General features: G+C 47.2%; 1 protein-coding gene across 1 annotated transcript; it reads left to right on the forward strand.

Annotated features, from left to right (window-relative positions):
* The first annotated feature begins 74 nt into the window (after positions 1-74).
* Positions 75-11,849, forward strand: TOP3A (DNA topoisomerase III alpha). Its single transcript, XM_082490550.1, has 20 exons — positions 75-144; positions 534-790; positions 1,973-2,032; positions 2,477-2,550; positions 3,177-3,252; positions 3,794-3,902; positions 4,202-4,345; positions 4,876-5,046; positions 5,271-5,371; positions 5,508-5,582; positions 5,697-5,779; positions 5,889-6,096; positions 6,273-6,458; positions 6,877-7,006; positions 7,419-7,532; positions 7,613-7,778; positions 8,197-8,340; positions 8,631-8,753; positions 9,102-9,835; positions 10,894-11,849. The coding sequence occupies exons 2-20, from the start codon at positions 605-607 to the stop codon at positions 11,070-11,072; spliced, it is 3,063 nt and encodes a 1,020-aa protein (XP_082346676.1). The 5' UTR covers positions 75-144; positions 534-604; the 3' UTR covers positions 11,073-11,849.
* The last annotated feature ends 1,086 nt before the right edge of the window (positions 11,850-12,935 follow it).

Below are 12,935 nucleotides of genomic sequence, written 5' to 3' on the forward strand. Positions count from 1 at the left end.
ACTAAGGGGCGCCGCGGGGCATCTTGGGAGCTGTAGTTCTGTCCCGCCGCGGTGGCGCTTTACGGCAGGACTTAACGGTGCGGGAAAACGCGCAGCGTCTCACCACTCTTTGCGACAGAGTGAGCGCGGGAGTGAGGGCCGCGGGTGAGGAGAGCCCGGGCGGGGGGAAACCAGGGGGGTCAGGGAGGGGAAGGGGCTGTCCCGGGTGAGGGAGAGCCTAGCCAGGGGTAAGGGGCTGCCCCGGGCGTGGGAGAGCCCCGGGGGCGGTGGTGGGGGCCTGCCCTGCCCCGGCTGCGGTGGGCAGTCCCGGCCTGAGGGAAGGCCTTGGCAGGGCAGGAGGGGCCCGGAGGCCCTGCCTCGGCCGGGGGTCGGGCAGGACCCGCCGGGTAGCTGTTTCTGGTAGGACGGGGAGAAGCTTCCTGCAGCTCCGTGCAGCTCTGACGGGGCTGCCGGGCAGAGGGTGCTCGGGGTCGCCCGTTAAAGGCTTAGCAGGGCCGTGGCAGGGATATTTAGCGATCGCTCTCCATCCCCAGCAGGATCCGGCCACAGGGCAAGGACACAGCAGCATGACTTGGCCCCACAGGAGCTGTCACCGTCTCTTGTAATGAACTTTCAAGCAAGGGTCTTTGCTAGCTGCAGGGTCAGGATGCTGCCGCAGCCCTGGCGTCTGTTTTCCCGGGCTGCGGAGGATATGGCGTTGCAGAGGATCCGGAAGGTCCTGTGCGTGGCTGAGAAGAACGATGCTGCCCGAGGAATTGCAGATCTGCTCTCCAACAGCAGAATGCGACGGGTAGGAATACACCACATTTCCTTACTGCTTCCTGATAGGCATTCAGGTCTGGTTTAGCTGGCTGGAGAGGGTCAGCTCACCAGGGCCACCGTGCAGCACAGTCCTGGTCTCGGATGTAGGCTGTGTCTTGTGTGGTAGCCCCGGCCCACTCTGCCCACTTGGCACAGGGCAGTTCACATTAGCATGTGCGACACCTTGCACTGTTTTTGTCTCTGGCCACTTCTGACTGTGCGAGGGTACAAGAACGGCTTTCATTTGTGGACAAACACCTCTTGCCCAAATGTATTTGGGAGCTTTGGACCCCTTTTCCTTGTGAATTAACTCTTGTTGGAATTTAGCTCCCCAGCTGTGCTCCCTCTGCCCAGACTGCCTTGTTTGGGTACTGAGCTCCCTGCATCACTCCTAGCTTTGCAGTATATGCAAAAGGCTTCAGGAACTGAAACCATCTGTTGGCATGTATTTCCCAGTCAAAAAGCACCATTTCTGCAGCATCAGCAAGTGTCAGGCGTTTACTGAAGTCCACATAATAAAGCAAAGATGGTCTGTGGTTTGGAGAAGAGGAGTTCAAAGATCTCTCCTCTCTGCTGCTTTGTTTTGTGATCTTTAATGATTTGCATAATTACTTGGTATTTCCAAGCTAAGGAACTAAAAGGTCCTTCTAGAGCAGAATTACATTTGAAAGATGTTATTGAGAATCTGGGCATTGACAGTCCCAACCAAGGAAGATATCCTGCTTCTATAGAAAAAGCAGCAAATACCCAATCTAGAAACTTCCATGAGTCTCGGTTAGGTGGAAGGTAGTCTTGGGGACCCAGAGCTGGCACACTAGTTGTCGTTTGGAGCCGGACAGTTGTTTGTCAGGAGTATAGTTTGCCAGCCCCATTAAACAAATCTGTTCTTCACTGTTGTCACTGTCCATGGGGAGATAACCCTGGCATCCCCTTCAGGCATGGTTTAAAATCCTCTTACATTGGAAAGTATCATTTCAATGTCTCTGTAAATGATATAGGCAATATCCATTCACCTCACCTCACCTTGCCTTTGTGTTTTGTCTACAGTACCTGGTTTGCACTTGCCCCATGCTTCTCTGTGCTCTGCCATAACAGTGGGTATAAAGCAAAGCAGAATGTGTTTGGTTTGTGTTAGGAGCCAGAAACTCAGCAACTTTCCTTTTCCTTCTAGCGAGAAGGGTTTTCCAAGTTCAACAAGATCTATGAATACGACTACCAGATGTTTGGCCAGGTAGAGTTTTCTTTCATTCTACTGCTGGATTAGAAAAGTGCAAAATACTACTAAAAGTAATTTGTCAGTATTTACAAAACACATATCCAGTGGTGGGGACATTTTGTTCAAAGATGAGGACAGAGTGGTTGGCTCAACCACTGACCTGTTTTGCTGCTTTAAGTCTTTCAACTTTCTGGTTTTATATCTGTCAAAAATATGTTGCTATTGAGAATGGGAGCTTCCCACAAAAATTGAGGATAAGGCCATAGATTTAGCTGTCAGTACATAGAAGAACTTATATGTTAGCAGGAGAAGAACTTATATGTTAGCAGGAATGCGGTGTCACTGATTGTGTAAATTTGTCGCTGATTGTGTAAATTGAGAACTCCATCAAGACCTTGGGGCTCTGGGTAGTTTTTAGCAAATGATGGGCACTAATTACCTTGCTCTGTCTCTTTGCAGAACGTTACTATGGTGATGACATCCGTGTCAGGACACTTACTGGCTCATGATTTTAAGCTGCCGTTTCGCAAATGGTTAGTACTTAGTACCCCTTGGCAGGAAGAGGGGACTGTCATCTGCTGCTTCCAACCCTGAGCTGAGCAGGGCACTGCAAGTTTGAAGACTAGGGAGCAGGGGGGGACTCTGACACCGCGTGCTTCAAGGAGCCACACAGAGCAGGTTGATGAGTACCAAATTTTAAATAGAATAGCTAAAATACTGATTCAAATTACTGTCTTCAGAGTGCTAAAAAAACCCAGAGTCATAATAGTGGTTAAAATACATTAAGGGAAACCCAAGGAATTAAACTGATTCCAAAATTCAATTGATGTTTTTGTGTTCTTTGTTCAACTAGGAATTGCTCTGGGAAGGAAGGCACTTTATCTTCCTTTCCCTTTGTTCTCTGTACTGGAAATAAGAGAAGTTGCTTGTTTAGGGCTGCCTTCCAGATTTGCTGTTTTCTCTGGTTGCTTTTTGGTTCTGTTGCTTTTAGGCGTAACTCAGCATTTCATGCGAACACTAAGTTGTCTAAGATGAGTCCTGAAATAAAATATTTTAATTCCAGTACTTGAACAGTACTTCCTCACAAGACAGCACCAGTTAGTGTCTCACAACGTATGTTTTAGTTTGTTATGCACGCTGTTTATCCTCTGTTTACCAGGCATAGCTGCAACCCTCTGGCTCTTTTTGATGCTGAAATCGAGAAGTATTGCCCTGAAAATTACATGGATATCAAGGTAAGTTGTTTTTAAGAGTTTCCCTGAAACTCTGAGTTCAGAGGTTAGTTCTACAAATATTGTCTCAGACAGAAGGAGGATTGTACCTTTGTCCTTCACGTGTTAAGTTCTAGAGTTTAGCAAATTCTTCCTCCATTTCCTAGGACTATATATGCTGTTTATTTGTGATATTGAAAGTCTGCTGCTCATGGACAAGTAGTGCAGTAAAGGAACTAGTTTGCTAAAAGTAGAAATGTTTTTTCCAATAAGGTGGAATTGCTAACTGTGTCTCAATTTTACAAAAAATGACATTTTCAGAAAACATATTGTGGTGCAATCCAATCCAAACCATGCTTTTTAACAGACTTAGATGTAAGTAAATGACTCAATTCTTTTGAAAGCTGCCTAATCTCATGAGAGACACAATTACAGAATGTTATTGCAACAACCTATCTCTATGGATACATGTTGCATTTCATGTTCAGTTAGTGAGTCATTCTAAAGTTAAATGACAAAGCAAGTGGCCTGGTATGTCTCACCCTGTTTTGTTTTCTCATTTCAGAGAACCCTTGAACGAGAAGTCCAGCAGTGCCAAGCTCTGGTGATCTGGACTGATTGTGATCGGGAAGGAGAGAACATTGGCTTTGAGATAATTCACGTTTGCAAAGCTGGTGCGTAGAGCATCTTCTTCATCAATCTGAGTTCCATTAAAGTGCTGATTTAACAGGTAACACTGCTCAAAGATCTCAACATAGGCGTATTCTCCATCTTACTGTGTCCAGGTTAAATATGTTGACTGTATTTCTGATAAATACATGTCACTGACAGATCGTAAATATATTCAGCTATCGGAAAGCTATAGAATAGGTTGACAGCATGCTCTTTCAAAGATAGCTATTTATTAGTTGCTCCTTTCCATTGGTGTTTGAGTCACTCTTTGATGATTTTTTCACCCCTCCGTGTCTCACAGTAAAGCCAAATCTCCAGGTTTTCCGAGCCCGTTTTTCAGAGATTACTCTTCATGCTGTCAGAACTGCCTGCGAGAACCTCACCCAACCAGATCAAAAAACAAGTGATGCCGTGGATGTCAGGCAGGAGCTGGACCTCAGGATCGGTATGTGAACAGGCTGCCAGGCCTGAGCTGCTGCATACACCTCTACTAAAGGGAAGTGAGCAAGAGCATGGGAGGTAGGCGAGGGACAGCTTTTGTTATCAGTGTATGGCTTATTGTCTAGAAATACTTGAACTCCCTCAGACTGCTGGACCAATAGGATAGCTGGCCATCAGGCTCTTCCTTGCTTCTTGTCTAACCACATTGAATGCACATTGTTAAAGCCCAGCAAGGGGTGTTTAGAAATCATCTGTTACTGTGTCCTCAACACAAGACAGAAATGCCCTCTGTAGTGTCATAAATCCGATTTTTAGATCAGCTACAACTAAATCACATCTCGTGTTTTACTAGAAGCATGCGCTTTGAAGCAAATGTTAGACTTATTGCGCACACAGCACTGACAGGTTTCTGCAACTGAGTATTAAACTTAGAGTGAAATTAGTACTCAGAGAACTCAAAGAACCATCTGAAGCTTTGTGATTATCCTTCAGTGTTGTTGTATTCAGTTCCGGTGGTCCATTTTGTTTTCTCAGGTGCTGCCTTCACCAGATTCCAGACACTGAGGCTCCGGAAGATCTTCCCGGATATTTTAGCAGATCAGCTGATCAGCTATGGTAGCTGCCAGTTCCCAACACTGGGGTTTGTAGTTGAACGCTTTAAGGCCATCCAGGCCTTTGTTCCTGAAGCCTTCTATAAAATAAAAGGTATGCTTGGGGGTAGCGAGTCCTGAGCTCCATCTTAAAGGGCTTGACGTGTATAGAAGGGAAAAAACATCAGGGCAACAAACAGTGCTGCAGAGGTGGTTTCCTCTTCCTTTGCCATGACCACTAAGCAGAACTGAAAGGTTTCCCAATACCATGGTCCTACTGTCTCTGCTCTATTTCCATTGTGTTACTACTATATCACTCATATTTGTGGTTCAACACAGTGACACATGATCATGAAGATGGCAGTGTGGTCTTCAACTGGAAGAGGAACCGGCTCTTCAATCACACAGCATGCCTGGTCCTTTACCAGATGTGTATGGAGGTAGGAAAGCTTGTAAACAGTTGTATAATCCAGTATCAGCCAAACATTTCCTGCATCCCTCTGGCTCAAGACATTTAAAGAACAGTTTGTGTAAACTCTTAAAGGAGAGTTTGTGTTTTGCTTACTCTTTGTTTAGGATCCGGTAGCAACTGTTGTTGAGGTTGGGAGCAAGCCAAAAAGCAAATGGAGGCCCCTGCCCCTGGACACTGTGGTACGTTTGAACTATGCTGAAAGGACTTATCTGAAAGAAGCTTTGAACAGATATGGTACTCACCACTTTGAATTATGCACAAATAGATTTTTTTTCTGGCTCTTCCCAACGCAGGAACTTGAGAAGTTGGCTTCCCGCAAACTGAAAATAAACGCAAAGGAAACAATGAGAATAGCAGAAAAACTCTATACTCAAGGGTAAGAAAGCGAGACTTGGCTTGGTAAACATAATTCTTTCAGAAGTAAATGGCCTTTAGTCCAAAATGGGAAGCACCTCTTAAAGTGCCCTTCTCTCTTTCTTCTTAAGTTTCATTAGCTACCCCCGAACTGAGACCAACATTTTCCCCAAGGAGCTTAACCTCGCTGCCTTAGTACAACAGCAAACACAGGACCCAAACTGGGGAGCATTTGCACAGAGGATTTTGGATCAGGGTGGGCCAACCCCTCGGAGTGGAACCAAATCAGATCAGGCTCACCCTCCCATTCACCCCACAAAATACACTGCTAACCTGCAGGTGAGTTTAACAAAGACAAAGATAACTGGATGGTTTGCATTGTTTGATAAGTAAAGCTAGAAATCCTAATAATATGGTCATTAACACAGTATCGTCACCTGAGATCTCGCTAATGTTGCTTGACATCTCATTAACACTGGAGAAGACTCTGACCGTCTTCTTCTGTTTGATATTAGGGCAATGAGCAGAGACTATATGAGTTCATCGTGCGCCATTTTTTGGCTTGCTGCTCTCAAGATGCCAAGGGACAGGAAACAACTGTGGAGATCGACATTGCTAATGAACGATTCATTGCTCAAGGACTAATGATCCTGGCCCGAAATTATCTGGAAGTCTATCCTTATGAGAAGTGGAGTGATAAGGTAATACCCTTGAATAACATAGATGTGAGAGGCTAAAATACCTGGAGTTTAAAATTGCGCTTCACTGTCAACTTCAGACCCCTCTACAGAATGTCCTTTGATGATCTCTGGCCCGCTGGCTGTTTCACTGCTGAAAACCTGTAGAGCTTTATTGTGCCGGCTTTGGATAGTCTTCCCCTTCTGACACCACAGCAGAGACCATACAGAGCTGTGGGATTGATTTTACTCACCAAGAGGAGCTGCAATTGCTGTTCAGTGGTCTCTCCAGCAGCTCATTATTGGCTAATCCTGAGGACCCTGAGACTGGACCTCCTCCAGAACAGGGTGCTGGCTCTATTACTGCACTGGCCTGCTCTTAGTGTGACATTTTGTCGTCTGGACCAGCAGGCAGTTTCAAAGAGATTCTCCTTCCCTTCAGGTTATCCCACTGTATCAGAAAGGGTCTCGCTTTCAGCCCACTACAGTGGAGATGGTGGATGGGGAAACCAGCCCTCCATTGCTCCTCACAGAAGCGGATCTGATTGCTCTCATGGAGAAACATGGCATTGGTCAGTATTGGTAGTGTGGCCTTTCACTCTTGGGAGAGCTTTGTTCATAAGCTTCTCAACTTGTCTAAAACCAGTTCTGTCCCACCCTTAGAGCAGGGAATTCTCTAAATGTTACTTCAGATAAGAAATCACTTAAATATACAGAACAAAGAGACATTGGAGACCTGCAGGCAAAGTCCAAATATCCTAAGGAGTCTGCTGAGTACCTCCAGTACCTAGGGAGATGTGCGATTTAGGGTCCCGGGTGTGCTTGCCAGCACATTGTTGGCCTCAGTGCCAGTGGGACATGAGAGCAGTGCTGCTCCTGACCATAAGTTGTCTCCCTGTCCCTTTAGCACCTTGCACGCTGCAACATGCACAGGGGAAATTACTTCTTGGCACCTAACTTGTCTAACAATCTGTCTGCTTTCAGGGACTGATGCCACCCATGCCGAGCATATTGAGACAATTAAAACGCGGATGTACGTGGGCCTTACAGCGGATCAGCGGTTTCTCCCAGGCCACCTAGGCATGGGGCTGGTTGAAGGTAAGGGCAGTGCCTGTTAGGAAGATGGCAGATTCCTCACTTGCTCATTCCTTTTGCTTACCGTGCAACGTGTTCCTCAGGCTATGATTCCATGGGCTACGAGATGTCCAAGCCTGACCTTCGAGCTGAGCTGGAAGCTGATCTGAAACTGATCTGTGAAGGGAAGAAAGACAAATTGGCAGTGTTGCAGCAGCAGGTCCAAAAGTACAAGCAAGTCTTCATTGAAGCTGTGGCCAGAGCCAACAAGTGAGTCCTGTCTTTGCCCTCTTCTGGGAGGTGCTGGCCCTCATCTAGGGCTCAGCCTGGGGTGGGATCCTGTCACACTCTTTCCCTGGAGCTCTGCCCAGTGTGCGTAGGCATTTGCATGGGAAGGGATGACTCGCAGCCTGGCACACTGTCATGAGTTGGTGCCAACTAACTGCTCATCTTGGTTTAAACCCTAAAGATTAAATTCAGAGCCAGCTGAAGGAGATGGCAACATGCACTAACCTCTTTCACGTTGTACCCACACCTGGCCTGTTCCAGAGGCATGGTGCTGAATCAATGTCTTCTCATGGAGAAGCTCAGAGGGGCTGTGTGGAGGACAGCAGGCACTAATTCACTGCAGTGCCTGATTGCTCTTTGCAGAGGAGACACGCAGGATGCTCTTCTTGTTTCTTTATAGGTTGGACCAGGCCCTGGCTCAGTATTTTGGAGAAGCCGCAGAAATTGTGGAGCAAGAGGAGGTCTACCCGGCAATGCCTGTTTCTGTTCGGAAGTGTCCACAGTGCAACAATGACATGGTCCTGAAGACCAAGAAGAACGGCGGGTTGGTGATCTTCCCTGCTGTAGAAAGTAGCCTTCTGTGTTGGTTTGTGTTTTCCTAGGCTTTGTTTGTTTACCTCCCCTCTGCAGCAAGCATGAAAACTTGGGCCGCAGCTCGCTAACTCCACCAGCTACGTAAGCTGTGTGGACTCAGCTGAACCTCTCTCTCAAGTATGTGTTTGCCCTTAAAAATTGTTGTTTTGACAATTTCTGATGGCTGAGAAGATGGGAGAACAAATCAGCAACTGTCTTGACTTTGCCTCTTCCTCATCCAATGCCTTTGTCCCATGACAGGTTCTATCTCAGCTGCACGGGCTATCCAGCTTGTAAAACTGCAGTCTGGTTTCCTGATTTCGTGCTGGATGTGGCCAGGGACGAGAGTGTCTGTCCTGTGTGTAAACCGCATCCAGTTCACAGGTAGGCCATACCAGTTATCTCCTGGGGAAATGCAGCCCCTCAGACACCAAGTGTTAGCCATCAGGGCCGGAGACTTCCATGGGCTAGGCTGGGCAACTATTTTCCATTCCAGTCTTGGAAAGCTGGAGCAACAGTTGCATGGCTTGGGGATGGAAAGAAGAGGGGTTAGGGAAACCGGTGTAAGTATTGCAGAATTTAAAAACAAACAAACAAACAAACAAACAAACAAAACCCAAACGAACAACACACCAAAAAAAACCTAACAACATAAAAATTCAAGTCCAAATTGAGGTCTATTGATGAGAAGTTATATGAACTGGGAGACTTATATTCTTCCTTTCCTTTTAGACTGAAATTTAAGTTCAAGAGAGGCAGTGTTCCACCCGTGATGCCCCTGGAGTTTGTTGGTTGCATTGGAGGCTGTGATGAGATGCTAAAAGAGCTCTTGGACCTTAAGTATTTACACAGGTCGTCCCAACCCACATCATCAGCCAGCCAGCAAGCTAATCAGGTCTTGCAGGTCAACAACTCCTTTAACAGACCTAGCGGTGAAAGCAGGCACGTGAGGGGGACCACAAACCTGGCACCAGGACATCTACTCTCCTTGAGCTCAACGAGAACACCCAGGCCTGCTCCTTCAGCTGCTCCAGATGACGGGAACAACGCAGTGATGTGCAACTGCGGGAATGAAGCCCTGCTGTTAACTGTGCGCAAAGAAGGGCCCAATCAAGGCAGGCAGTTTTACAAATGCAGCGCCAGTACCTGCAACTTTTTTCTCTGGGCTGATCAGCAGTCAGAGGACAGAAGCAACATGGCTCCACGGGGCTCTGCGCTGCCCCAGCCCTTTGCAGGAAGGGGCCCAGCAGGATCTCAGCGCCCAGGAGGAAGGAGAGGCCCAGAGCTCTTTGGAAGCAACAGTTCTGATGCAGGAGGCAGCACAGTCTGCAACTGCAACCAGCCAGCTGTCACGCGCACTGTCCAAAAGGACGGGCCCAACAAAGGGCGGCAGTTCCACACCTGCTCTAAACCCCGAGAGCAGCAGTGTGGCTTCTTCCAGTGGGCAGATGAAAACGTGGCACCAGGTAAGGCTGGGCTTGGAATGAGACACAAGGGTTGGAGGTTGTTCTTGAAGCTAAACTGAACACACTTCTCACACACGTGTAATGCTACCACAGCATGACAGCTCTTGTAGCAACTCACACATTTAACAGACTTCAAGTTTGTCTTCAGAACGTCTGTCAGCAGCATTATAGCACTTCAAATGTTGCTTATAACAACTGAGTCTGGCTTACCTTTCCAAGCGCTAGCAGCATATGTCCTCATAGCACACATTTGCTGAGCTCTGGGCACGATGCTTTGCTTCTGCGTGCAGTAAGCTCGAGCATCTGTCTGTCTGTGACTTGTTGGATAAAGCCCAGCACTCCTTCCAACAGTCTGTTTGGGAATTTGTCCTCCCAAATGATGGTGCTGAGTTTTGTGAGAGCTGTTACCGACTTGGTGCAGAATTGAAGCAGTGGCACCACTTGTGGAGATCTTAGACCCTAATATGTCATGCCAGGGAAATCGTGCTACCTCTGCCCTAGTTTAGGAACACAGTAAAAGACCAAGTCTTTCTGAAGCTTTGATCAGAGCTGAGAAACTGAGCGTGGCTGCTGTGGAAGGATGCTGAAAACAAGTACACGTTAAAAAATAATCACGAAATAAGGATGTGAAAGAAAGAGCACCAACACAAGAGAGACAGTAAGCAAAGTACAGAGGTGGAGATGTGGTCTAAGAGAGATCTTCAACACTGGCCGCCTCCTCCTTAGACGTTCAGGCCTAAAGGGGTAGAATCAAGTTTTCAAAATTACTTAAAAACCGAGTTCTCCTCTGGCATGTTTTGTTATTTCTGCTTCAGCTGTAGGCCAGAGCATGCAACCAGGTAGATCAGTCTCCCCTGTTTTGTTCCCACGTTTCTCTAATGCTGCAAGACAAATGGGTAACATTTAACTGTTTAGACAGATCTGAAGCAAGTGTATTTTCAGGAATAATCTGAGTAGCTGGGATAGTAAAATCCTTGATCTGCCATTTTCGACTTCTCTTCTATTTCTCACCTACTTGTATTTCCAAAGGTGCTTAAATGCATTTTGTTTCTCTCTAGGGCCTTCTGGAGATGTCTCTTTCAACCACTTTGGCAGCAGTGGATACTCAAGAGGAGTGGGAAGTAAAGCCAAGCGACCAAGCGGTCCCTCCTCAGAAGCCACTGCCAAGAAACCACGGACCTGTAGCATTTGCCACCAGCCAGGCCACACCAGGAAAACCTGCCCTCAAAACCACTGAGCCTGGATGGACATCTCGAGAGCCTGAAAGGTCCAGGGTTGCAACCTGCTACAGGAGCAACTATCCCTGAAAGGAACTGGAGTCTAGAAATGAGGCTGTTGAGTGCTTTCTGGAAGGGCTGTTTGCAGGCTGCTCCTGCCAAGGGATACTGTCCTCCCCCATGCATTGCATGCCTGGGCAGCAAGGCTTCAAAAGCAGCTTTGAAAGGTGGCTCCGCTACTGGTGTCAGCCATTGTTTTCAGCTGCTCTTCTGCTGAGCAGACTGGGATCGTCTAAACATTTCAAGGAAGCATTTGGAAACTGAATCTGCAGAGAAAACAGCGCTGGATCTAGTCCACCCTCAGCTCCTACTGCGGTGGTAGTTGTACGTAGCCTTTCTACACGAGGAAGAGCACTAGGATAGACAGCAGAGCTGCTTAGTGCTTCTCAGTCCCTGGCTTTCCACAGTGTGGAATTTTAAGTTCCTTTCTAAGTTGACATTACCTGAGCAACATTCCCCTTTCTTTTTTTTTGTCACAGTGCCATACCTCTTACCGGGGTTGGTCCTGCCAGTGAAGGAGGGCCAGGTGCAGAGAAGCTGGGTCTGGTGCTTACCCTAAAAGGGAAGCTCAGCTGCAGTGCTCAGGAAAAGCCTTCATTTTAGAGAGTTCCTGAATTTGAAACAGAGTTGGTCTTCAGACTTTAAGACATGCCTCTGCGATGCTGCTAGCTAATGGAAGTTATTTTTGTCAAACTAATAAGTTTCTTATTAAAAGTTTATTTAATTTTTAAATTTGATACAGCGACATCTTAACTCAGCCTTATTATTTCTTCTTACTTAAAATAGTTATGCTATTACTGTAAAAGCATCTACCCAAATCTTCTTCTTACCACTCACTCATTGGAACAATATGGAAGCTTTCTGGGCAGAAACTCCCTTCAGTTATTTAGAAATGAGCTGCTGCAGAGGGGTAAGGAAAGTGGGTTTATCTCCAGCTGCATCTGCTGTGGTGTTGCTGCCCAGGGACAGATGGACAGAGAGACAGACAGCTGGCTGAACTGAAGAGAGGTTCTGTTTTCCAGCACTTAGCCTGGCTTCCCAGGGAGTTCAGTCTAAACTATCTCCTCCTTCTCTGTTGGCACTTCCTCTACATCAAAGCAAGTAGATCCACAAGACTCCTGTGTCCTCTTCTGCCAGCGGACAGCATTCAGTTTTTCTCCCCAGGGCCCCCGATGCTGCTCAGGACCCTGCTCCTTTGCGACACAGAGCGGTTCCCCGGGGTCAGTACTGAGGTGACACGCAGCACATAGAGCAGCCAGGGTGGGCAAGAGGCTGAAGCACTCTCTACAGACTAGCTCAAAGCAGGGGAGATCACAGCAGTGGATGTTCACTTTAAGGTCTGCACAAGAGAGAAGAAAGCCTTTAACTGCAGCAGTCCATCGCTATCAGGCCTAAATCTATGGGGTAAGGTCAGAACTCGGGTTGCATTTCCCTGTACCCCTCAATCCCACGATTAACAGCTGTGGCCTAAAAATACTGACCTGCTGGCTAAAATAACAGGATTACGACGCTTTGTAATGCAATCACTGAGCTGGCGAAAGCACGGCAGAAGCCTGGGCAGCAGCTTCTGAATGGCAACAGCAGCAGAAAACATTCATGTAGCACAGAGGCAGCAGGTTAAGCATTGCTGATAGCATCAGCTGTTACCAGCTTTACTGGTCTAACCCTGGCCAGTGTTCAGGCACTGGACTGGTTAGAGCCGTGGGGTAAGTGGCACAAGCTCAGTGTCCGGACAGCTCATGTACCCAGAGCCAGGCACTCTGTGGGCGTAGGGGTTTGGAAGACGAGGAGAAAGGCCTTGCAGGACAGGATCTGACCACCGC

Source organism: Vanellus vanellus (assembly GCF_965231255.1).
Source record: "Vanellus vanellus genome assembly, chromosome: 14".
Classification (NCBI taxonomy): Eukaryota; Metazoa; Chordata; class Aves; order Charadriiformes; family Charadriidae; genus Vanellus; species Vanellus vanellus.

Excerpts from the sequence above, each read along its gene's own strand:
- TOP3A (XM_082490550.1), top strand. The coding sequence starts at position 605 with ATGAACTTTCAAGCAAGGGTCTTTGCTAGCTGCAGGGTCAGGATGCTG. Across the intron at positions 5,047-5,270 it reads AGCCTTCTATAAAATAAAAG|TGACACATGATCATGAAGAT; the intron begins GTATGCTTGGGG and ends GGTTCAACACAG. Across the intron at positions 6,097-6,272 it reads AATACACTGCTAACCTGCAG|GGCAATGAGCAGAGACTATA; the intron begins GTGAGTTTAACA and ends GTTTGATATTAG.